This window comes from Gopherus evgoodei, chromosome 6 (genome assembly GCF_007399415.2).
Source record: "Gopherus evgoodei ecotype Sinaloan lineage chromosome 6, rGopEvg1_v1.p, whole genome shotgun sequence".
Classification (NCBI taxonomy): Eukaryota; Metazoa; Chordata; order Testudines; family Testudinidae; genus Gopherus; species Gopherus evgoodei.
In genome coordinates this window covers 7,056,471-7,082,224 of record NC_044327.1, presented here as the reverse complement: position 1 = coordinate 7,082,224, position 25,754 = coordinate 7,056,471, and the positions used below count along the sequence as shown (strand labels likewise).

The 25,754-nt window shown below is 42.3% G+C and overlaps 1 protein-coding gene across 8 annotated transcripts in view; it reads left to right on the top strand.

Annotated features, from left to right (window-relative positions):
* Positions 1 to 25,754, top strand: part of DNAH6 (dynein axonemal heavy chain 6) — a 220,717-nt gene that overhangs the window by 55,026 nt on the left and 139,937 nt on the right. For 7 of the 8 annotated variants that reach the window (XM_030566691.1, XM_030566692.1, XM_030566695.1 and 4 more), the window contains 14 exons: positions 30 to 149; positions 2,097 to 2,277; positions 6,033 to 6,129; positions 6,358 to 6,553; positions 7,155 to 7,319; positions 8,594 to 8,707; positions 9,958 to 10,083; positions 10,187 to 10,342; positions 11,256 to 11,417; positions 13,709 to 13,846; positions 18,524 to 18,691; positions 19,501 to 19,649; positions 20,706 to 20,813; positions 22,172 to 22,727. In XM_030566691.1, coding sequence (XP_030422551.1) covers positions 30 to 149; positions 2,097 to 2,277; positions 6,033 to 6,129; positions 6,358 to 6,553; positions 7,155 to 7,319; positions 8,594 to 8,707; positions 9,958 to 10,083; positions 10,187 to 10,342; positions 11,256 to 11,417; positions 13,709 to 13,846; positions 18,524 to 18,691; positions 19,501 to 19,649; positions 20,706 to 20,813; positions 22,172 to 22,727 — 2,436 coding nt within the window. The remainder of the gene's footprint in view (positions 1 to 29; positions 150 to 2,096; positions 2,278 to 6,032; positions 6,130 to 6,357; positions 6,554 to 7,154; positions 7,320 to 8,593; positions 8,708 to 9,957; positions 10,084 to 10,186; positions 10,343 to 11,255; positions 11,418 to 13,708; positions 13,847 to 18,523; positions 18,692 to 19,500; positions 19,650 to 20,705; positions 20,814 to 22,171; positions 22,728 to 25,754) is intronic. The other variant, XM_030566696.1, reaches the window with a different exon arrangement.

Here is a 25,754-nt window from a genome sequence, read left to right as displayed (position 1 = left end):
ACTGACAGACTGTGTAATTCTTATTTAAGGTTCTTCTTGATGACAGCACTATTAATGTATCAACTATAGCCTCCTCACGATACGTGGGCCCTCTGAAAGCACGTGTTGATGAATGGCAAAAGCAGCTGTCCTTATTTAGTCAAACATTGGTGAGTAGCAAACAACAAAACAGCTTCTTAGGACTCAGCTTGAGTCTCAGATAAAGGACAAAGTGGTGGAGTTCTAGTTTATTTTAAAATACTGAAAGGAGTTTTTTTTTAACCTAATTTTACAAGGTGATGTCACAGAGTCCCCATTGATCTTATATTTGTTGGGAAAACCATCATTCAGAATGTGTCAGTGACTTCCACAGTTCAAATAATGAACTTTATATTTGTTTAACTTTCACGCTGGGATTGCTATCTAACTGACAAGTGAATGGCTTCTTCAGATTGGAAGTGTGTGCTGGCTGCAAGCAGAGGGAAGCTAGGGTGCATAGTAAAAGCATTCAGTAGAGGTGGTATCAGATCTCTCCAGGTCTTGGTGTGGGTGGTGGGTAGGTCCAGCAGCCTATGGGAGGCAAAGTCCAAGCCCTTGCGAAGTGGGGTAGCTGGTGCCTTGCTGCTGGAGTGGGGAGGGCTAATGTCATGGGTAGAGGAAGGGTTCTGCACTGAAGTACTGCAGATGATCAATTGAAGATCAATATACAAGGCCCCGCTGGCCTAAATAATACTTGAAGCATGTGGACTTAAACTGAAATGCCTGTAGTATAAATGATTGGGAAATTATTCAAAATATCAAAACTAAAGGAAAGTGTGAATGTGTGATTTTAAAATTAGCAATAGTAAAACATTAATATTAGAAAGAGAAGCAACACTGGCCAGTTCTCCTCTTCTGCAGATGTGGCACTGGTGAGAGCTGGGGGAGCTTTTTGCAACAGGAGAAAACAAGTGGTCCTAAGCATGCTCGTGTACAGGCGAGGTAGCAGGGTCCCAGAGCTCGGGCTGCAGGCTGAGCCTGAATGTCTACACTGCAGTTCAACAGCCCCTTAGCCCGAGCCCAGTGATCCCAAGTCAGCTTGCATGGGCCAGCCACAGGGTATAACTGCAGTGCAGATATATCCTCAGGGCCCAGTATCACCTTGAAGGGGGATTGTGCCTATCCTGTGTCCCCTTTGTGTCTGCGTAGCTGGTGCAAAGAGGCTGTAGGGTAAAAATGAACAGAGCCTGAGGCTTATTTCTGTATAATTTCTCACTCTTGCTACCACCCTTGCAACTCCACTGATAGGAGCAACAGTGTAGACTAGGCACCAATAGTGGCCAGTGCTGTGTAGACCTACTCTGAGCAGGGGTAGGGGAAGTGCTGGCAGCCTGGAGCTCTGCTTACACCAACGCTTCTAACGTTGCTACCTCCAATGGAGCTGCCAGAGTAGTAACCACAGTAGGAAGTTTGAGGCAAAAAAGACTTATGTAGATACCACATCTTTGTGCTTCTGGAGAACCTGATTGGTCTGCAATATCCAGCACCATCTTGTTAATCTTCATGCAAGGGAAAAAGGCAGCAGACCTGCAGTTAACCCTTTGTTTGCTGGTGGCCAAGTCAGTCTCTTGCAGCCTGTCACGTCATAAAATAAAGGTTCTTCTCAAGCAGCATATATTTTATACTTTATTTCCCCCTTTAAAAAAAAAAGAAATCACAATTTAAGAGAGAATCTGACAAACAAATGTCCAAGAGAATTTGTCAGATTTTTCAAAGCAGCCTAGCATGTTATCAGATAGAGTTTACTTGGTGAGTGTATTGGAAATGTATGTTCGTCATGACCATACAATTTGCCATATAGAAAATTATCTTAGGAGATCTTTGGCGGGGGTGGGGGGAAGGCAAAGTGTACACTATCTCATCAAATGTCTGATAGTTGAGCCAAAGGGCTAAAATTGTGTCATGAATATTGAAGTTTTGACAGTCCAGGGGTGGATATCGGAAATATTATGGAGGATTCATGTTTAATATTTGTGGATTTTCTTCTGCTTCCCAATTTGAAAATTCAGATTGTATTTCAATAGTTCTCCTTTGTAAGGATGGGGACTAATTGCTCAAGTTTTCCTTTTGTTTTCTAGGAAGAGTGGTTGACATGTCAGAGAAATTGGCTTTACTTAGAAAGTATTTTTAGTGCTCCTGATATACAGAGGCAGTTACCTGGAGAGGCAAAGATGTTCTTACAGGTGGATAAGTCCTGGAAGGAAATAATGAGAAAAGTTAATCGTCTGCCAAATGCTCTTCGTGCTGCTACTCAGCCTGGTATAAAATAATGGTGTATTATCCAAATCAATGTATAAGCCATTGTAGGTGATGTTAATCCTTATTCAGCACTTGCGCGCTTAACACTTATGTCTGTTAATAGGATGAAAAATATCTGTACTGCTCCACCCCAAGGCCCACTCCCCCTGCAGCGTAAAGGAATAAGACAATTGTGTCCTGCTTACCATGTACTTCATTTAATTGCAATATGTTGTCAATCAACTTTCTGTTTAATATATATTCAAACTGTAACTTGCTATAGCTCATTTGCTCTCTTTATGCATTCTCTCCCTACTTTCACTCTGCTTTCTCTTCTCTTCTCACGCATTATATATATCTTCCGTTATTGTTTTCAGTGTCCTGTCTTCTTTTTACTTTCTCTCCTTGCAACCTTTCTCTATATTATGTTGTCTACCTATTCCCCTATATTTTGTATCTTTCTATCAATCAGTTTCCCTCACTGTCATCAAGTGGCCTTTCCACCTCCCAACCACACCCTGATGGCTTCAGGAAAGCTCTGCACACAGCCCATTGCCTCAGTTTCCCCTTTCAGAGGGCTCCTTAAATAAACTCCATACAGGTTTTTTGTCCAGTAATGCTCCTGCATCCAAGGGCATGGCAACACTTGCAGATGTAGAGCACTTTGAGTAAAACCAGCCTTTGGAAAGCAAAAATTGTCCATGCACGCAGCCCTAACCCTCCTCGCCCTAAGAGCCTGCACTGAATAACTTCCTTCCCAAAATAAAAGCCGCTTACCAGGCACCTCCTCTGGTGTTTGTCCTTCCCCAAGGACCATCCGCTGCAACTGGCTACCTTCCTCCTGGCTTGAGAACAGCTCCTGGCTGAATGCATCTAGGGATGCTAGGGTGTCTTCCTCCTTCTCGGCACCCTCGCTCCTGCTTTCCTCCTCCTCCTCCTGTCTTGTTGAACTGGGCTCTGAAGTGTCCATGGTGGTACTCGGAGTGGAGGTGGGGTCGCCTCCCAGTATTGTGTCTGGCTCTTTGTAGAAATGGCAGTTTGTGGGGGCAGCACTGGAGCGGCGATTTACGTCGCCTGCTTTGCGGTAGGCATTCCGCCGCTCCTTCTCTTTAACCCTGCACTGCTGTACATCTCGGTCGTGGCCCCTTTTCATCATATCCCTTGATATCTGCCCGAAGGTATCATAATTCCTACAGCTGGAGCGCAGCTGGGACTGGATAGCTTCCTCCCCCCAAACACTGATGAGGTCCAGCACCTCGCCATTGCTCCATACTAGGGGTCGCCTGGCGGGTAGAGGCATAGTCACCTGGAGAGATGCACTGAGAGCGCTCCACGCCTGGCTGAGCAAAAGGAAGGGGAATTTCAAAATTCCCAGAGAATTTAAAGGGCAGGTCTGATGGTTGGTCACCTGAGGGCAGGGCAGTAGAGTTCAAAGTGATGACCAGAGTGGCTAGAACAGGCATTGTGGGACACTTCTGGAGGCCGATCGAGTGCATTAGTAGACCAGGGCGTCCACACTGGCGCCGCGGTGCTCCAGCAGAGGCTCACCGAGGTGGAGAACCAGGAGCGCTCCAGCCACAGAGTCAGAGCTCTCTGTGTGCTTTACCAGTGTGGACGGGTGGTGAGTTAGGGCACCCGGGGCTGCTTTAATGCGCTCTAACTCACAAGTGTAGCCATGCCCCATGTCTAGTTTATTGATATAAAGCAGAAAGCAAAAAATCAGTCTGGAGGCTTCTCTCCTCCCCTTAGTCTGTTCTTTGCAGCTCTTCTCTGCTTTGGCAAGCCACTTTCAATCGTACCTGGCTGGAGTCGTTTCTCACTCTTGTAGAGTCTCTTTCCATCCTATACTACCCTCCTTGTTTTATCCACAAAACAGTTCAGTTCCATACATTTAACCAATTATCAGGGTCCTCCCAGGCCTTTCCTGCCTGTAGTCTCAGGCATGATCAACACTAGACAATTAAGTTGGCTTAGCTACATTGCTCAGGGGTGTGAAAAATCCACACCCATGAGCGATGCAGTTAAGCCAACCTACCCCCGGTGTAGATAGTACTGTCTTCTGTCAGTTTAGCTACTGCTTCTTGGGCATGTGGATTGCCTATACCCATTGGCATAGGTAGTGTCTACACTGAAGCATTACAGCAGCGCAGCTGCGCCACTGTAGCATTTTAAGTGTAAACACACTGTGAGTCCTAAGTCTTTCTTTTAGAGCCCAGTGACTCCCAGAAGCCTCTGATCTCCCTGAGCATCCTCCACTCAGCTTCCTGTTGCTATGTATAGCGGAACCAGGCGATCCTTGTCACAAGCCACCCTATTACACTCATCTTTCCATCTCTCCTCTTCTTCACTAACCTAACTTGTACACTCTTCCTTAAGGGCTTGATCCTGCAAATGCACACAGGAGTGAACTGCACAGTGGGTGAAATCATTACCATTCTGATTATGTATTACACCTCTACCCCAATATAACGCGACTCTATATAACACAAATTCGGATATAACGTGGTAAAGCAGCGCTCCGGAGAGGCGGGGCTGCGCACTCCTTCGGATCAAAGCAAGTTCGATATAACGTGGTTTCACCTATAACGCGGTAAGATTTTTTGGCTCCCCAGGACAGCATTATATCGGGGTAGAGGTGTATTTAAAACTCACTTTGAATAGTGTCAGTGATGTCAGAAGGTGCAGGGCAATGGAAAATCAGACTCAAGGTTTTCCATGTTAAGCATTAAGATCCGGGTACTAAGTGGCACTGGACACTAACTCTTTCATTTGCCAGAGTAGGAGAGTTCATTTTGGATTACGGTAAAATTTGCAGCGGTTAAAACATTCAGCTTTCTGCTGCTGTATTCCTGCAGAATCCACTTTTGTTTGTAGAATGTTAGGATTTTTTACTGGTTTTTAGACTTCCTTGGTTGTTTGAATCACTTTCTGTCCATTGAAATTTTTCATGGTATACAGAATGTACAATATTTTAAGAAACAAAATGGACACTTGCTGCATTTTAGGAAGTATTTTCCTGCACAAGACATCCAAGCCGCAGGCAGGGGATCTCTCGTATTCACCTCTGAGTACTGCTCTATCTTGGCTTTTTCCAGGGTGGCACAGAAGGATGAGGCAGGGGCAAGGCGCACTGGAGCCATAGAATGGCACACATCCCTGTGCCTGGGCAGCTCATAGCCACTATTCTTAGAATCAGATTATCAGAGTTGGAAGGGACCTCATGAGGTCATCTAGTCCAACCCCCTGCTCAAAGCAGGACCAATCCCCAGACAGATTTTTGCCCCAGATGGCCCCCTCAAGGATTGAATTCACAATCCTGGGTTTAACAGGCCAATGCTCAAACCACTGAGCTATCCCTCCCCCAGTGGTTGGAGTGGCCGCCAAGGAGCAGCTGGGTGGCTATCCAGTGCCCTGACTGTGTTGTGAAGGATGAGTTCTTCCACCTCTAACCCTGGGGCAGGATCCTCTGTTTGTTTACTCAGGCTTCATGTGAGGGATAGGACTTTTGCCCATATAGCATTAAATTAAAATGAGTTCAGTGAGTGAAGCAGTAATTGAATATGTGCCCTGGTTTCATAGGTGAATTCTTTGCAAGCCCTAAAATGCGCATTGAAGTTATTAATACATAACAATATTTAGTTTTATTTGGTGAAAGGGTTTCAGCCATAGCTTATAAAAAGTGGAGTTTTTCCTTGCATTTTTAATCACAGTATTTCTCTTTTGTTTTTTTATCCCCACTACCCTGTTTTCTCAAGTAATCTTTTTTCTCTTAATAGGCCTCTTAGAGACTTTTCAGAATAACAATGGGCTACTTGATCAAATTCAAAAATGCCTAGAGGCTTATTTGGAGTCCAAGCGAGTTATCTTCCCCAGGTTAGTAAAAGTCATTGCAAACAATCTGTGCAATCTGATGATTGACATCAATAGAAGGCATATATATGATTTAATGTTATACTATGTGCTACTAATACAAAAGGCAAGAATCTTTAGTTATACTATAACATTCTTCCAAATTGTACTATTTTTAGCTAACATGCGAATGTTTTTTTAAATTTTTCTGTCAAATATTTGGCATCTGAAGTTCTTTTGTTTATCAAACAGGTTTTACTTTTTATCAAACGATGAACTCCTGGAAATCTTGGCTCAGACTCGCAATCCTCAAGCAGTTCAGCCTCATTTAAGAAAATGCTTTGATTCAATTGCGAAACTAGAGTTTGCCATGATGACTCCATCCGAGGGAGAAGAAAAGGTTTTTACTAATGATATTTTAGCAATGTTGTCACCCGAGGGAGAGAGGGTAAGTAAATATTTTGATTACTCTTTTAATCTGTGTCCAATAAATATATATTTTCCATATATACAGTACGTGAAAGGAAAAAGTTAGAAACACAACTGTTATATATGAATAAAATACAGAATAGGCCAGATCCATCACTGCATTACTCCAGGTTTATAAGGCTAGAGCTCCTTAGATTTCAGTGGCGTTACACTGGCATAAAAATGATAGAATCACAGGACTGGAAGGGACCTGAGAGCTCATCTAGTCCCGTCCCCTGCACTCATGGCAGGACTAAATATTATCAGGCCATCCCTGACAGGGGTTTGTCTAACCTGCCCTTAAAAATCTCCACTGATGGAGATTCCGCAACCTCCCTGGGCAATTTATTCCAGTGCTCAACCACCCTGACAGTTGGGAAGTTTTTCCTAATGTCCAACCTAAACCTCCCTTGCTGCAATTTAAGTCCATTGCTTCTTGTCCTATGGAGTAGTACACTGGTGAATCAGGCCTAGTATTTTTTTGCTGTGCCATCAATGATCTACACCTACAGTGTCAAGGTAGGAATGTATGAACTCAGAGGAAATAGTACCTCCATGGTTAACACGGCTTTTGATTGTAGGTTGGCTTAGGGAAAGGACTTAAGGCCAGAGGAAATGTAGAAGACTGGCTTAGTAAAGTAGAAGAAGCCATGTTCTCTTCTCTTAGACGCCTAACTAAAGCTGCTATTACTGATTATCAAACCAGAGTTAGAATGGACTGGGTTGTTGCTGGACACCCATCTCAGGTAAGCCATGCTAATTTTTGTGTGATCTTTCTTGCCTACAGTGATAGAATACTCACCTGTGTTCACACCCGACACACTGTTGTAATAAAGTTTGTTACAAGGTGTACCTTATGAGGAAACATTAGAAGATTTATAACTTGCTGATCAGTAATAGCATGGTAAAATGTGTCTGGCAGCTTTATGCCTAAAGTTATATTTCCCTGTATGACGTTAAAAATCCATGTTCAGAGCCACATAGCACCAAATTCGTCAAACATACCTGTCTTGAAAAAGGAGAATATGCTTGTCTTAATTTGGGTTTAAGCAATAAACAGAGTCATCAAGGGAGAAAACAAGGAAAGTGCGCAAAATAAGGTGAAAAAGCCACGCAGGGAACATCCTTCCTCTAGCAGACTGCCTGTCTCTTGGTTCTCAGCTGGAAATGATTTTCAAAGAGGGACTAAAAAACGATAAAAAGGAGGCTCAAACACCCCAAGATGCCCTTTTCTATCTCCTTGCCCACCTCATTCTCTGCACCTGAGCCATTGGACTCTGTGGGAGGGGTCCTGACTCCATGAATTTTATCAGTATTACTACTAGAAGCATGCGGTGAGAAACTTTGTTTGAATCTAATATAGTTCGTTAAATTAGGCACTAGAAAGTGTTTTATCTTTATTTTCTTGTAACCATTTTTTTATTTTTATGCCTCTTTATTTCCACTTACTTAAAATCTCTTTGTAGTTAATAAACTTGTTTTATTATTTTGCCTAATCCAGTGTGTTCAAGTTAAAATGTCTGGGAAACTCTAAAGTAATAAGCAATTGTGTATTTCTTCCCTTAAAGGAATAATGGACTTAATATATTTGGAGTGTCCTTGGGGAAAATCCAGGACTGAGAGCATATTGGGGTCACCCTGCAGTATAAAAGTCAGAGCATAACGCAAGTTACACAGAGCACTCAGGGTGTGGCGTACATGCTGGATGATTGTTTGTGGGAGCTACTTCAGCAAGGCATTTTAAAGCACCCAAGGTTGCAGGGCAGGGGTGGGACAGCCCTCCATTGGTCTGCATAGCACGCTGGTATGTCACACTTATCCACTTACTTTGGCCTTGATCCTGCAACCATCTAAACATATGCTTAGTTTTAAGCCCATGAGTTGTCCAATTTAAGCCCATGCGTGCTTGCAGGATCACGCCTTGCTTATTTATGTGACCCTATCATTATTGTATCTGAGTTCCTACTCTGCCAACTTCTCTAAGATGTATTGATGGTATTTTTATGTTTCCTTTCTACAGGTTGTCCTGACCGTTTCCCAGCTCATGTGGTGCCGTGATCTGACTCAGTGCTTAGAAGGAGAAGATCACGATCACTTACAAGCTTTAAGTGACTTTGAAAAAATAAATTTTGATGTGAGTTTATATGTGGGGTTTTGGCATCAATTGAATTTAACGTTTTGTTTGGCATGCTTGAAAATTAATTTTGAATTAATTTTTAAAAAGAAAGTAAAATTCTACTAAGTGGCTAAGTCTGTGTATCCAGTCCTGTTGTGAACCAGTTGGTGTTCACGTGCCTGAGCCACCTCAGGGCATACTCCACCAGGGGAATCGTCATCTTAAGGGCAAGTATAGAGATTGTAGCTTCAGTTGAAATCGGTAGGGCTTGCTGCATGGAATGTTGTTCATATATTCACAAGTCACTGTTTGCTCAAAACGACATCAAGAGCAGATGATGGTTTTAGAAATGCTGTGCTGCAGTCACTGTTAAACTTGCCAGGTTCCTCAGGCCACTATATCAGGGAGGTCAGTACTAACTAGCGTCCTGCAATAGAGCTTTACAGAAGCAAGATCATGACGGAGAATCTTGCAAACAGTAACTTGTTCTCCATCTGCATTGCCTCCATCGAGCCTCATTGACCCTTCATCCTTAACTCTGCTTTGGAGCCCAGCTCCAAACAAGGCTTCGGGAGGCAGAAAGTACTGAGGGATGGCTTGAGGGGGGTGGATATTTATACCTGCTTCTATGGAATGATGGCTTTGAGGGAAGTGTGAGCGCTCATCTCTGCCAACGTTGCTCAAAATGGTCTTTTGGACATGTGAGTGGGGCTCAGAGTATGATTCTGGTGAGCTATGCGTAGGACTTTTTCTTTTAGGGTTAGCCAGAGTGACTAGAGGTTTCACTGTGTAGTGGTCAAATGCTAAGTGCCAATACTTTCAAGTTGGTGTTTGATAATATTTGGCTCCCCAATGGAGCTGATATTTGGGAAATACAGTAGTCAGCTTCCATGTCACCAGGCTGTTTGATTTTCTGTAATCTCTTAAATGATTTTATATACAGTACTTCAGTTGGTTTAGAGCTGCTAAGTTTATATATATATTTTCTTATCTGTATTGAAAACCATTTGAAAGCAGTCAAAACTGGGAAGAAATGAATGCAAACTTTATTTTAATGACCCTCAGATGTAAAACAACTATATTCTAAATAACTGCAATATCTCTAGAAATGTGCAATTTTATTTCTTAAAAATTTCACAGCTTAGTTAGAGATGTATCCTGGAGCTGGACTAATTTGTACCTGCTGGAGATGTGACCACTTATTTTAAAGTTCTGATATTTTCAGTGCAGTGAGAAAATACTTTAACACTTTATTTATTCATTTATAGAGGTTAAATGCACTGGCTGGATTAGTCCATGGTATTCTTCCAAAATTACACAGAAATATTATAACAGCGTTGATAACTATTGATGTACATGCAAGAGATATCGTCAGTGAACTTGTGGCAGAAAAGGTGAAGCAACTGTTTTTGCCAAAATAGGATTTTGTACAAAAATATCCAAGTTAACTGCTTTGAATCACATTATTCAAAAATGCATTGTGTATTATCTGTGTAGGTGGACACTGTTGACAATTTTGAATGGCAAAGACAACTACGTTATTATTGGGATCTTGATCTGGATAACTGTGTTGCTAGGATGGCTTTATCCCAGTATACTTATGGCTATGAATACCTAGGAGCATGTCCAAGATTGGTGATAACCCCACTGACTGTATGTATTTACTTATACTTTTCATCATTATTTAGATAGAGGTTTGTTGCATTGGAAGTACTAGTAGTGAATAACCTGTAGATAGGTAGTTGGTATTTAGAAATCTTTTAGTATGGGATTGACGTGTAGCACTGTACAAAACGGGCTTATACTCCTTCACAGTGTTACCTTTTTGCAGTAAAATAAAACTAAAGTGCCCTGGAAGATAACAGCCTGTTCCTATTACCAGTTACACCTTTAGTGAAAGGACTCAAGATGTTTATCTGTACCTATGCAGAGGTGTCTAATTCAGCCAATATTCAGCACATCTGAGCATTTTCTATTATATGGAAAATTCAGGAATATTTGTGGACAGGCTTTGAACTAGTGTGACCAGACAGCAAGTGTGAAAAATCGGGAGAGGGGGTGGGAGGTAATAGAAGCCTATATAAGAAAAAGACCCCAAAATCAGGACAGTCCCTGTAAAATTGGGATATCTGGTCACCCTGCTTTGAACTGAGTTTTTGGCTGCAGTGAACCATCCAAATTGGCGTGTTGGAAAATCAGGCTTATGTGCAATAAGGAATGTAATAACGTTGGGCAATGGGAGGTTTACCAGAATGAGGACTTCAGAATTTAGCCCACTGTATGCTAATATACTGAGCTACTCTTTTTAATGGTGTATTTTGGACAGTTTGTGCTGATTTAAATACATAGAGCAGATCTTCAGCTGGTGTAAATTGTCATAGCTCCATGGGGAGCTCCAAGTAAGGATCTGCTCCATACTATTTGCTATCACCTTATACATAGAGCATTTGTAAATATGTCATAGGCTTATGACATGTTTAAAACAAATCAGAAAAGTGAAAAGTAGCCAAAGCTTTGGCAAATGCCTGCTCTTCCCTATGTAACAATACTGTATGAATCTCATCAGGATCGCTGCTACCTTTGCCTTATGGGAGCTTTGCAGCTTGACCTAGGTGGAGCTCCTGCTGGACCTGCTGGAACTGGTAAAACAGAGACTACTAAAGACCTTGCCAAAGCACTTGCCATCCAGTGTGTTGTGTTTAACTGCTCTGATGGGTTGGATTACAAGGTATGAGAAGTAAATGTATTAATAGGAGCAATCTCAGTGCAGTCAGTAGGATTGCACAGACAAAACTCAATGCTCCATTTGTCCCTGTGAAGTTACTTGTCTATAGTCACATAGGAAATGAGCGGTAGAGCTGAGAGTAGAATCCAGGGCTCTTGGGTTTGTAGTCATGTATCTTAACCAGAAAGCCAGTCTTCCTTTTGTTTAGCTATACTGCAGTATAAATAGAATCTCCCCATAGAAATGGCGCTGTCATTTTTCCATACCACAGAATTAGCTCTTTTTACTATGACAAAGGAGAGGGGAAGGTGATGAAAAGGAAAAAAAAAAAAGTAATGGCAGCCATGTTAAAATCAACAAAAAAATCTTAATTATCATTAGGAAAGAGTGAGGCAGTCAGAGAAGTTTTTAAGAAATTAGAGCTATATAGATAAATATAAAATAGGTTCCCCTTCTCCATCAGGAAGAAAAGCATTGGCCTCAAGCATTTTGGATGTTAAAAAGGCAGGTTTTGGGAAGATGTGTCCATAATAACAAGTTTCCCTATTCCTTTTGAACTGCATTTAAAAATCTTATCTTGGGCTAGATTCTCTTTTTTTGCCAAGATGTGTTCAGTTTGTAGGGGCTGGTAGAATAGAATATCAGGGTTGGAAGAGACCTCAGGAAGTCATCTAGTCCAACCCCCTGCTCAAAGTGGGAACCATTCCCCAGACAGATTTTTGCCCCAGATCCCTATAATGGCCTCCTCAAGGATTGAGCTCAGAACCCTGGCTTTAACAGGCCAATGCTCAAACCACTGAGCTATCCTCCCCCCCCAAACTGGTTTCAAACTGCCCCAGCCCTGGTCCTGACATAAACATGTTCTAACATGACAGCTGCCTATGGTTCCCTAAGGGACCATTCACTAGCTGACACTTGCCATAGGGTGTCCACTCCATCCCCTCCTTACCTGTTTGCCTTATCACACCCACTGCCTCCCTGTGCCAGCTCCACCAGCTTTACACCACTTTGGAATTGCTTTCTGCCTGGGGAATGCTCAACAGTGGCCAGATCATGTTCCCTTGTACCAGCTAAGCAGTGTAAAGGGCTGGAACGGGGACTGCAAATCTGGGCACTTTTACTGAGAATTTTATAGGTCAGCATTTAACTTCTCAGTTATGAGCTGATTAGATTGTACTAATTTTATAAGAAAAGAGTGCAGAATAGAGTTCAGGGAAGGTTTTGGATTTCACAAATCATGGGACATCTTTTTAGAGAACTTGGACGTTTTTCATACTATTAATTGCAATAAAGATATTTTTCTAAGAAAGCGTTTTAATATACAACATGTGGCAATAAAATACATTTTTAAGAGATTCTATTTTCTTTTCCCATGGATGTGTAATTCTCCTGTGGTCGGATCCGGTGCAGATACTCTCAGATGTCAACTTTCCCTTGACATTTATTTCTGCTGCCAAGGCCCATTTTTCTTTTTCTCTTCTATTTAAAGCAGTGTTTCCCACATTTGGGACACTGCTTGTTTAGGGAAAGCCCCTGGCGGGCCGGGATGGTTTGTTTACCTGCTGTGTCCGCAGGTTCGGCCAATCGCAGCTCCCACTGGCCACGGTTCGCCGCTCCAGGCCAATGGGAGCCACGGGAAGTGGTGGCCAGCACATCCCCCAGCCCTTGCCACTTCCAGCAGCTCCCATTGGCCTGGAGCAGCGAACCACGGCCAGTGGGAGCTGTGATCAGCTGAACCTGCGAATGCTCCAGGCCGATGGGGCTTTCCCTAAACAGGCAGCGTCTCAAGTTTGGAGAACACTGATTTAAAGGATTGAGAACCTCTGTTTCAGGGCCTCTTTTTTCTCTCTCTCTCTGCTCCTTAATTTGCTTTATTTTTTTTTGTTTGAAATTAGCCCACATGATGAAAGTATCTTGAAGTGCTTTACAACATAAAGCTGATAAGCAAGAATGCATACAAATATGGCTTACAAGTTGATTGGAATCATTCCGGGGTTTTTACTATAAGCATTCTATTCTGCGCCTTGTGCGTATGCAACTTTATTTACAGAATAACGTGCTGTTTATTCCCAAGACCCCTGCCTCGTTCAGTGGTCTGGATGCAAGTTCCAGTCAGAATGGGGGGCCCGATGGTGCTGTACACTGTATAAATAAGCCAGTTGTTCTTTCTTCCACAAAGTGACATTTCTTCTTCCTCTCCATTTCTCTCAAACTGGACTAACTAGCTTCATAGCTTTTGAAGAACTTGAGACACGTCAGTGCAGTGTTAAGCTATGACTGTGCTGTGATTTCAGATGATGGGACGATTCTTCAGTGGTTTGGCCCAGTCTGGAGCATGGTGCTGCTTTGATGAATTTAACCGAATTGATATTGAAGTTCTGTCTGTGATTGCTCAGCAGCTGATTACTATTAGGAATGCTAAAGCTGCAAAGGTAATATCTTTTTTTATTAGATATTAAAACCCACATAGTGTTTTATGTACATTTTTAATGAATGTCATGCTTGTGAAGAGATCTAGACTGACAACACAGAGATCTTAAATCCTTTATTTAAGCACAGTAGAGGTACAGCACAGACTGCAGCAATGCAAGTTTCTCCAAAAACGTGGCATAACCCTGACCTAGTGAGATCACGTTTAAGGGTCCGAGGGTAGTTGTTTCTATCACAGCCGGCTCTGGCTTTTTTGCCACCCGAAGCAAAAAAAAAAAAAAGCGGGGGGGCCCACCGGAGCAGCAAAGCAGGTGGAAAAAAACGGAGCGGCAAACCGGGGAGGAGGGGGGTGGAACAACACAAAACCCGCACGGCTGGAGCAGCAAAGTGGGAGGGGCAGGGGAGAAAAATGACGTGGCCGGCAAAGCAGGAGAAAAACAAAACAAAAAACCCTAAAAGGCGGCCGGAGCCAGGGAACTTCCTGTGCTGCAGAGTGCGCACCCGGTCTAATGGGGGGGGAAGAGGAGGGAGCGGGGGCGAGAGAGAGAAGGGGGGTGGCCAGTGCTTCAGCGAGGCACTCACCACGCAGCCCCAACCACCGCCTGCCGGGAGAGCTCCACTGTGCTCCGGTCGGTGGGGAGGGAAGGACGCGGGTTGCTCTGCCGAGTTTGCTCCAGGGCGCTCCCCTCCTCCATGCCGCCACCCCTTACCAGGCGGCCAGAGCAGCAAAAAAAACCCCCAAAAAAACAGCCGTGCTTCCCTAGGTTTGGGCGGGATGCCGCCCTGTAGAATCTGCCGCCTCAAGCACGAGCTTGCTCAGCTGGTGCCTGGAGCCGGCCCTGGTCTCTATCCTCCACATCCATTCAGTCTTTATCCTTTATCATGAGATTTCCAGCAAGGGTGCTAAACAATGACAGCTATGGGCCTGATCCAGCAAAGACTTGCTACTGTGCATATGACGGGTTGGATCACAGAAACCCCCTTTGGGGCTGCCACTTGATGTGCTTTGACTACCTCTGAGTCTGTTTTCCCTGCCAGCTTAGGACTTCAGTGCCCTGCCTAGATTGAGCCAGACACACTTGCCTGCTACAAACCCAGACCCAGGTCTGAACCACGTCTCCAACAGCTGCAGGCTTAACTGAAAACAGCTTAAGAAGTGTTCCTGTCTCTAACACTCAGATGCCCAACTCTCAATGGGGTCCAAACCCCAAATAAATCCATTTTACCCTCTATACAAAGTTTATGCAGGATAAACTCATAAACTGTTCGCCTTCTATAACACTGATAGATAGATATGCACAGTTGTTTGCCCCCCTCACGCCAGGTATTACTGCATACTCTGGGTTAATTAATAAGTAAAAAAGTGATTTTATTAAATACAAACAGTAGGATTTAAGTGGTTCCAAGTAATAACAGACAGAACAAAGTGAATTATCAAGCAAAATAATATAAAACACGCAAGTCTAAACCTAATACAGTAAGAAAACTGAATAGAGATAAAATCTCACCCTCATATGTTTCAGTAATCTTCTGTCACAGAATGGACACTTGCCTAGTCTGGGCACAATCCTTTCCCCTGGTACAGCCCTTGTTCCAGCTCAGGTGGTAGCTACAGGATTTTTCATGATTGCAGCCCCTTTTGATCTGTTCCACACCCTTATATAGTTTTGCACAAGGTGGGAATCCTTTAACCCTCTCTGGGTTCCCACACCTCCTTCTAAATGGAAAAGCACCAGGTTAAAGGTGGATTCCGGTTCAGCTGACATGATCACATGTCACTGTAAGACTTCATTACTCACTTGCCAGCACACATATGTACAGGAAGACTTGCAAGTAAAACAGAGCCATCTGCAGTCAATTGTCCTGGTTAATGGGAGCAATCAAGATTCCAAACCACCATTAATGGCTCTCACTTTGCATAATTACAATAGGCCCTCAGAGTTATAGTTCATATTTCTAGTTTCAGATACAAAAATGATACATACATACAAATTGGATGACCACACTCAGTAGATTGTGAGCTTTGTAATGATACCTTACAAGAGACCTTTGCCTAAAGCATATTCCAGTTACATTATATTCACACTCATTAACATATTTTCATAAAATCATATAGAGTGCAATGTCACAGTGCATGTCTTTACTCTTGCATGTAGACCCATTGAAGTCAGTGGGATTACATGCTGGAGAAAAGATACGCAATAGTTACTGTTTGCAGAATTGGGTCTGAGATGGCATGTTTCATGATGTTGAATTAAAATCACCACCTCATATGACAAGAGGAGTGGTCCTCCATTATTAATTTTATTTAATGTTCAGATATTAAACCTTTAGGTTCTTCAGATTCTTACTTTTCAGGAAAATATAGTTAAATCCTTATTTTTTAGTGTTTAATGAGGTGGATTATTGTTCAAAAACTTTTCCCAGCACAACTCTGTGGATGTTAATTAATTCTGACCTGTAATCTTATGCTATTTTCACTTAATTTCAGTGCTTACTGGAGACCATCAAATTAATTTCAGTTGAATTCTATAAAACAAATCCATCTAATTTCTTGCCTAATTTAGCGTTTGTCAGTACTTTTCTTTCATGTACACTTTCTTAGTCACAGAATATTAAACATTCTTGCCTTCTGCCATTTTTAAGCTCCTCTCTAAAGAGTCTGATAAATTATTGCTTACTTTTAATTCCATTCCTGAACATTCCAGTCTGTGGTCCCTCTGTGTGTCATCATACCAAATGAAGGATATGTATGTACACAGCAACTCAGGTAATGCCCTGCTCCATTTATGTAAAAGTATTAGGGGAGTTGGATTCATTCACAGTAGAAAAGAGTAGAACTTGAGGTGACCTTCTGTAAATGGAGATTTCGAAATTCCAGAAGAAATTAATAAAATCGAGAGAGAGAAATTGTTCGCATTGGTGATTCCAAAACTAGGAGTCTACCTACACATTTGGAAACAGTCACAACTGGTGGCTAAATCTTCTGGCTCAAACGAGAGCTGTGCACCCAGCACGATTTTATGTGTGGGGTGGGGCAGAGCATAGAGACCACAGCTTCACAGTGGCCCCCACAGCAGGCTTGCAGAGGAGAGAATATGGGGAAGAGGCATGGGGAGGGCTGTTGGTTTTCATCTACCTGAATCCATTGTTGTGACCCCACTGTGTCGGGGCTGCATAGCAGACCATGGATGGTATTGCAGCCCTGAAACTGAAGTCATGTCTGTGAGGGGTCTTTGTGGCTGTCCTCACTGTTTCATTTCCCTACCTAGAGCTAAGGCAAAGGCCAGGTAAATGGGCTCTAGGTTTGGCCTATCAGGCTTTTCATTTAGAGAGATCATTAAGCACTTTCCTGTACATCTCCATAGATCCTGTCCTACACAGAAAACATCCAATGGCATTATAACTCCACTTTCCAGGAAGCAGGAAGGTAAAAACAATCCACCTCTGCCTCATCTCAGATCTCTTGTTGAGGGATGGCTTTTATCTTTTATTCTTATTCAGCCTTCCTCCACAGAGTGCAGATCTTCAGTTCCTGGGGTCAGGTTCGCTAGGCACTGAAGACTTCAGAAACCTGATTTCGCAACAGGTGGTCCTGATTGAGATGGACAATCAGGTCACCATATTCTGAAGCAGCAAGCAGTGAAGCATTGTGCCCAATATGTCTTGGAATTCTTAGTGGAGAAGGAGGAGGTTCCATCCCACAAAAGGTTCCTGGTCACCACTTACCTAGCAGCAGAGGACCAGGAATCTCACCAGACTGATCCAACCTCTTAAAAAACTCAGTGCCTCTGTCAGCGTTTTCAGTTGGTTAGATTAGTGTTAGAAATTTTAGCTTTGATTATTTTATGTATGGAAGCTGTTTCTTTTATTCATTTGTATTTGTTCCAACACCTCAATGTGGTCTCATGGATCCTACGATGGATCCAGAGGAGAAGAGGTGAGGATTTAAGAGATGTGCCTCTTGCTCTGCTGAATTCCCCACTTCAGATGCCCATAGGAGGTGTCTGGCTTAGCTGAGGGAACAATATGCTTCTTCATGGTGCATGATCATCAGCAACTTCAGCCCAGGAGCTCTCAAGGAGCATCAGAGACAACTTCAAGCCCTTCTAGTTCAGGCGGCTCTGGGGCCAAACCCTCTATTCCATAATTGCTGGTTTGGTGAGAACTGAGGGGCCCGCATTGGTCATTAGCCCCTCAGGAAATAAAAAGCAGCCTCAGATTCCACTGAAGGTACCGTCCTCTGTGTCTGAACTGAAAATAAAGCCTCCAATACTGAAGGATCCTAAACCAGCAAATCCTAATTCTAGACATGGTGGAACCTCAAAGGTGTCTTCCTTTGTTAGCAGAGCCAACTGTTGAGGGAAAGCCCCACCTTTTATAACCAGAAATGCCACAAAGTTGTCTGCTGTGCTTATCAGGTTTTCATATTTATTTCTGTTTGTTTCACATTTAAAACCAGGTGTGAAGCCAGTAGTTTCATTTGGTTTTTCAAAAGCTTAGAAAGAAAAATGCATTATCCAAGTGTATTCATACTCAGATATAAATGCAAACCACAATTCACCATCTGTAATCTGTCTTTTTTTAAAAAGTCCTAATTTTTAAAAAAGAATGTGTGATTTTATTTTTTGTAGAAATTTAGTATAAAGTATATTGACACTTCACTTTCTTTTAAACAGCTCTCTCGATTTATGTTTGAGGGACGTGAAATAAAGTTGGTTATGACCTGTGTGGCATTCATCACAATGAATCCTGGCTATGCTGGACGAACAGAGCTACCTGACAATCTAAAAGCTCTCTTCAGACCCTTTGCAATGATGGTTCCAAATTATGCCTTGATTGCTGAGGTACCTGTAAATATAGGGAATGTTATATGCTGTGGTTTGCAGGATGTCAGACTAGATAATCACAATGATCTCTTTTGTCCTTAATCTATTCATCTATAATATATATGATAAACATGTTGCAAGTGTTTATTTGAGGGCAATGTTACCGTTTAATAGTAATGAACCACAATATTATCATGAGTGTCTAGTCTCTATCTCCCTGGAGTCTTCTCAAATATGCCATTAATGAACTTATGCTTGTGTGTAGATCTCTTTGTAAAATATTTCCTGGAAAATTGGAATTTCTTCATAAATACACTTAGTTAATCCCGCACAGCATTTCTCTGTTTGGACATGACATATATTATGTCTAATGTCACTCAGAAATATAAGTCCATAATTTAAAATATTTGCTGTACTTTATTACATACTCTTAAGTATGAGACTTTTGATCCTTTACAGCTAGACAGTGCAACCCTTCCCTGCAATGGTGAGTATTTACTCACTCAAATATTCCCATTAAAGTAAATGGATCTATTAGTAAATTCTCGCCAATGCAAGGCTTGCAGATCTAGCCCTTAATATTTTCCCAAAGTAAATTGATTTAATGCTTTATTTCCTGTAGACAGAAGAAGACTGCATACCTGAGAGCGTTTGTAAAAAAACTATAGTTAAAATAAATTAATGCAAAATTATATTATTTTTAATACATTTATTAATATGCATACATTCAGTGTCAGTTGAAGACAATGTGAGAGCAGCACAGAGTTCCTAGAAATAAAAACTTCCAGTATTTAATACAAACTGTAGACATCTCTTGTGTACGTTAGGTGATTCTGTATTCTGAAGGATTTGAATCTAGTAAAATTCTTGCAAGGAAGATGACTCAAATGTACAAACTTTGTAGCGAGCAGCTTTCTCAACAAGACCATTATGACTTTGGAATGAGAGCAGTCAAATCTGTATTAGTCATGGCTGGGTAAGTATCCTCATACTGTATGAGCTATAACATTAGTATGAATATAATTTTATATACTTAGAAATATTAACAGTTTAATGTTTTAAATCATGTTTGGGTTAAGAAAGATTCCTTCTGTAATTACAACTATTGTAAATGAAATGTAGATGATCACTGCATGATTTTTACATAATACATTTATACAGTAGTGCAATGTTTCCCAAACTTCGGATGCCACTCGTGTAGGGAAAGCCTCTGGCAGGCAGGGCCGGTTTGTTTACCCTTCACGTCCGCAAGTCTGGCCGATCGCGGCTCCCACTGGCCGCGGTTCGCTGCTCCACGCCAAAGGGAGCAGCGAAATGCGGCCAGTTGGAGCCGCGATTGGCCAGACCTGCGGACACGTCAAGTAAACAAAGCGGTCCTGCCCGCCAGAAGCTTTCCCTATGCAAGTGGCGTCCCAAGTTTGGGAAACACTGCAGTAGGGTAATACATGAAAACAGAGAAATTACCTGTTTACAGGGACAGTGTAGCCTGGGAGCATAAGACAGTATATGTATTAATGCATACATTCTGGCTATCTTCATCAGAAATATCTGAAAATGGCTTATTAAACATATGGATTTCAAAAACTGCACTTTTTTCTACATACTAAAAGGAAGACACATTTAGAGGTCCAGAAAAAAAAACCAAACCCCCAAACCAAACCCTATTAGTTACCTCCTGAAGATAAGTAACGAGCTTGTCTGGAACTTGCTGTAGTCTTTCTGGATACACTTACTTCTGTTGGTGATGTGATTGGCTAACATTGTTTCCAGACTTCAATATTACTGAATTCTGAGGAATAAATAATAGAAACGTGGTGAGTAGTCAAAAGCTGGAGTTCAGATATAAGTGGATTTTTGAGTTAACACAACATTTTATCGGGACAGTGTAAGTGAAATGTACTAGAATTATTAGGGAGTCATTTTATGAGAGGTTATTTACACAAGTTCACCTACAGTACCCATGAATAATAGTTGGTATAAAAATAGATTGAGTGAAACTGAGACATTTTGTTTGCTTTTTGTTAAAATTCAGGTCACTAAAAAGAGAGAACCCAGATCTGAATGAGGAAGTGGTATTAATAAGGGCTTTACGAGATTCTAACCTACCGAAATTTCTTGCAGATGATGCTCTTCTGTTCAGGTAATTTTCTATAATACTAGTTTGTTTTCTTCATCTAGTCATATCACATTTATGTTGCCATAGTGAAAGAGAAGACCCAACTTTCTAAGTGTAGTTTATTTTGTATTTTAGGTGGAGAGACTGTTGCACTTAATGTCTAACACAGTGGTTCTCCACCTAGTTACAGTTGTGTTATGTGGGCTGCATCCATACAAGATGTATGTACATCTACCAAAAAAAAAAAAAAAAGGCTTATTATTTGTTATAGGACAGCAATATGACTCAAATCAGTATAGTACCTTTTATTTCAACACTGGCAAAGGTCTACCAAGAGCATTTTTAATTAGCAAAATAAGTCAAAACATTAACTGTTAAAATGAATTAATTGACTGTAAGGGTGGCATAGGATGGTGTATTCCCAGCATCCAATCCCTCACCCAGGGACTGCCCTCCATGAACCCACCCCTTCCAAGGATTGCCCCACAACATCAACCTCCCCATCCAGGGACTGTGCCCCAGTATCGAGTCCCACATCCAGGGACTGCCCCCCATGCACTGGATGCACCTCCCAAACTAGCCCGCTGCACACCATTCCTATGCCCCCTGCAGCCCTAGGCCTCTGCACCCCCTTCCCCATGCCTGCTGGTCTCCTACTTCAGCTGCACGGAGCTCAGGTGTGCAGTCCACCCTGCCCGCCTGCCACTGCAGTCCTAGTGCCAGCAGCCTGCTCCAGGTAGGGTCACTGGATCCATGATCCCACGAGGTAAGGGTGGGGGCTGATGCTGGACCCATGATCCCACGAGGTGAGGGTGGGGGCTGATGCTGGACTTGATCCTGTGCTACACCATTTTTTCACACACACACACGCCCACTGGGTGTTTAAAGTTAGGCACCTAAATCCATATATTGGCACCTCAATAAAGCCCCAGTTCAGGAAAGCATTTAAGCATGTGGCTAAGTGCTTTGCCTAAGAGAGGCGTGGTGGGTTTGTTGGTTTATTTTTTTACAAGTGCTGAGTACCTGTAGCTTCCATTGACACCAGTGGGGTCTGCAGGTTTATATTGATATCAGTGGGGGCTGCAGGTTCCCAACAACTTTGAAAATTAGGTCACTAGTTCAGGTACCTAAATATGGGCTTAAGTTTTTAACCGTAGGCACCCACATCTGCAAATGTTGGTTTAGGCCCTGGAGCAGTTATTCTAGCACATTAGGTGATAGCTATGTACAGGAGCTGTCCAAGTGAAAAAAACAACAAACTAGAATGGATATGGAGTACTTCAGTATGAAATGGATGTTTTAAAATATATAATCAATGTCATTTTAATTAGTTTAATGTAATTAACAAAAACAAAGTTTTTTTTTCTTTTTGTCTCCGACAGTGGGATTATTTCTGATCTTTTCCCGGGAGTCATAATCCCAGAACATGACTATGGGATACTACAATCAACAATTATAGATGTCATGCTTTCAAAAGGATTGCAGCCTGAAGCAAGCATGGTTCATAAAGTCATACAGCTCTATGAAACCATGTTAGTAAGGCATGGTATTATGCTTGTTGGGCCAACAGGAGGTGGAAAAACTACAGTTTACCAAATTCTGGCACAGACTTTAGGAGTTTTACATGAGGCTGGTGAGGAAAACCCTTTTTACCAGCCTGTCAAAACCTATATTCTGAACCCCAAATCAATTACAATGGGTGAATTGTATGGTGAAGTTAATAATTTAACTCTCGAGTGGAAAGATGGCTTGATGGGTCTTAGTGTTCGAGCAGCTGTTAATGACACCACTGAAGATCACAAGTGGATCATCAGTGACGGGCCAGTGGATGCATTGTGGATTGAAAACTTGAACACTGTTTTGGATGATAACAAGATGCTTTGCTTGGCAAACAGTGAAAGAATCAAACTCACATCTTCCATCCATATGGTGTTTGAGGTACTGTAATTTCTTGGATTTTAATATTCATTGTGATATTCCTGGTTTGCTTTGCTTAATTTATGGACTATATTGTTATATTGATAAGATATATGATCTGCAGTTGAATTTATCAAAGAATCATAGAAGATTGGGTTGGAAGAGACCTCAGGAGGTCATCTAGTCCAACCCCCTGCTCAAAGCAGGACCAACCCTAACTATATCATCCCAGCCAGGGCTTTGTCACCACCTCCCTAGGTAACCCTTTCCAGTGCTTCACCACCCTCCTAGTGAAATAGATTTCCTAATATCCAGCCTAGATCTCCCCCACTGCAACTTGAAACCATTGTTCCTTGTTCTGTCATCTGCCACCACCGAGGAAAGCCGAGCTCTATCCTCTTTGGAACCTCCTGTCAAGGTTCCTTCCCTCTCTGAACTTTAGGGTACAAATGTGGGGACCTGCATGGACACTTCTAAGCTTAATTACTAGTTTAGATCTGGTACACTGCCACCATCCAGAAGTCAGTGTCTGGAGCATTTCCTGTCCCCCCAAAACTCTCCCCTCCCTGGGTGGCCTTGAGGGACTTCACCAATTCCCTGGTGAACATAAATCCAAACCCCTTGGATCTTAAAACAGGGAGAAATTAACCATCCGCCCTCCTTTCCCCCACCAATCCCTGGTGAGTCCAGATCCAATCCCCTTGGATCTTAAAACAAGGAAAAATCAATCAGGTTCTTAAAAATAAAGCTTTTAATTAAAGAAAAAAGGTAAAAATCATCTCTGTAAAATCAGGATGGAAAATACTTTACAGGGTAATCAAATTCATATAGCCCAGAGGAACCCCCTCTAGCCTTAGGTTCAAAGTTACAGCAAACAGAGGTAAAATCCTCTCAGCAAAAAAGGACATAAAACTAATCCGCCTTGCCTGGCTGTTACTTACAATTTTGAAACATGAGAGACGTTTAGAAAGATTTGGAGAGCCTGGATTGACGTCTGGTCCCTCTTAGTCCCAAGAGCGAACAAGCCCCAAAACAAAGAGCACAAACAAAAAAACTTCCATCCACCAAGATTTGAAAGTATCTTTTCCCCCTATTGGTCATCTGGTCAGGTGTCAGCCAGGTTTACTGAGCTTCTTAACCCTTTACAGGTAAAAGAGACTTTAACCCTTAACTATCTGTTTATGATACCTCCCTTCAGGTAGCTGAAGGCTGCTATCAAATCCCCCCTCACTCTTCTCTTCTGCAGACTAAACAAGCCCAGTTCCCTCAGCCTCTACTCGTAAGCCATGTGCCCCAGCCCCCTGATCATTTCTGTTGGCCTCCACTGGACTGTCTCCAATTTGTCCACATCCTTTCTGTAGTGGGTGGGGCCCAAAATTGGATGCAATACTCCAGATGTGACCTCACCAGTGCCGAATAGAGGCGAATAATCAGTTCCCTTGATCTGCTGGCAGTGCTCCTACTAATACAGCCCAATATGCCATTAGCCTTCTTGGCAACAAGGGCACACTGACTCAGATCCAGCTTCTCATTCACTGTAATCCCCAGGTCCTTTTCTGCAGAACTGCCACTTAGCCATTAGCAGTGCATGGGATTCTTCCGTCCTAAGAGCAGGACTCTGCACTTGTCCTTGTTGAACCTCATCAGATTTCTTTTGGCCCAATCCTTCAATTTGTCTAGGTCACTCTGGACCCTATCCCTACCCTCCAGCATATCTACTGCTCCCCCCAGCTTAGTGTCATCCGTGATCTTGCTGACAGTGCAATCCATCCCATCCTCCAGATCATTAATGAAGATGTTGAACAAAACCGGCCCCAGGACTGATCCTGAGGCACTCTGCTTGATACCAACTGCCAACTAGACATCAAGCCATTGATCACTACCCATTGAGCCCGACAATCTAGCCATATCTGTCTGTTTGTAATTTTTGTCCTGGCCAGTCTCTGTTTTTCTTTCTAGCGAGGATGAGAATGGGGATTTCTCCAGAATGACTTCCCTTTCACATGTTAGCAATTCAGGGTCAAAGCCAAGCAGTCTTTGACATCAGGTAGTTACCTGGAAGCTAATATTAGACCTGAGTAACTTCTGTTATCTCATTGTATCTCTCCTGGTCACCTGCTCACACAATCTTATTTTTACCCAGAAACTAAGTTGCCTTTCTGATATAATAATATTATTCATAGATCATAAAAAGAGAGCTAGAACGATTCCTAGCAGATTTCACTGTTTGGAATTTTTTTCTGATATCCTGTCAGGATTAAGTTTCACCTCATTATCTGATTACCCTCAACATAGTGCCACTCTATGCAATTCTTTTCCCTCCTTTATGTTTAAACTCTCTGGTTCTTACATTCCACTTACCAATGGCAGGGAGGGACAGAGGGATAGCTCAGTGGTTTGAACATTGGCCTACTAAACCCAGGTTTGTGAGTTCAATCCTTGAAGGCCCCATTTAGGGATCTGGGGCAAAAATCTGTCTAGGGGTTGGTCCTGCTTTGAGCAGGGGGTGGGACTAGATGACCTCCTGAGGTCCCTTCCAACCCTGATATTCTATGATCATTTAACCAGCCTAGATATTTTAGGCCAGATTCATTCCTACTGTATTCCATTGGGATCAGTATTAGGTTGGATGATACGTATGCTGCTGCAGCTATTCAGACAGCCAGGAAAAAGCTAACCAAAGTTAATCAAACTGGAAAAACCTCATTACTGTTGAAAATGCATGCATTTGAGTGCTTGAATATGATCACTGACATGGTGATCTGGCTGATGTAACTGGGAAAATACTACATATTATTAATGATGAGTATTGCATTGGGAGCCTAGCAATACTCAAAGTGTTCAAGAACTCTTATAGGTATGATTAAATAGAAATAACATCCGCTAAAGTTCTGGAAACAGTGAATTCTCCAAGCTAAGAGTGACCTGTAAGTATTCAAGAAATTGTGCATTTGCTTTCTCTCCAGTGTGGCCAAGGATTTGGGAGGTGTTCACGTTTCTAACTGTTCTAGAAAAGCTCTCTTGTGTAAAGAATACATTAAAATGCAC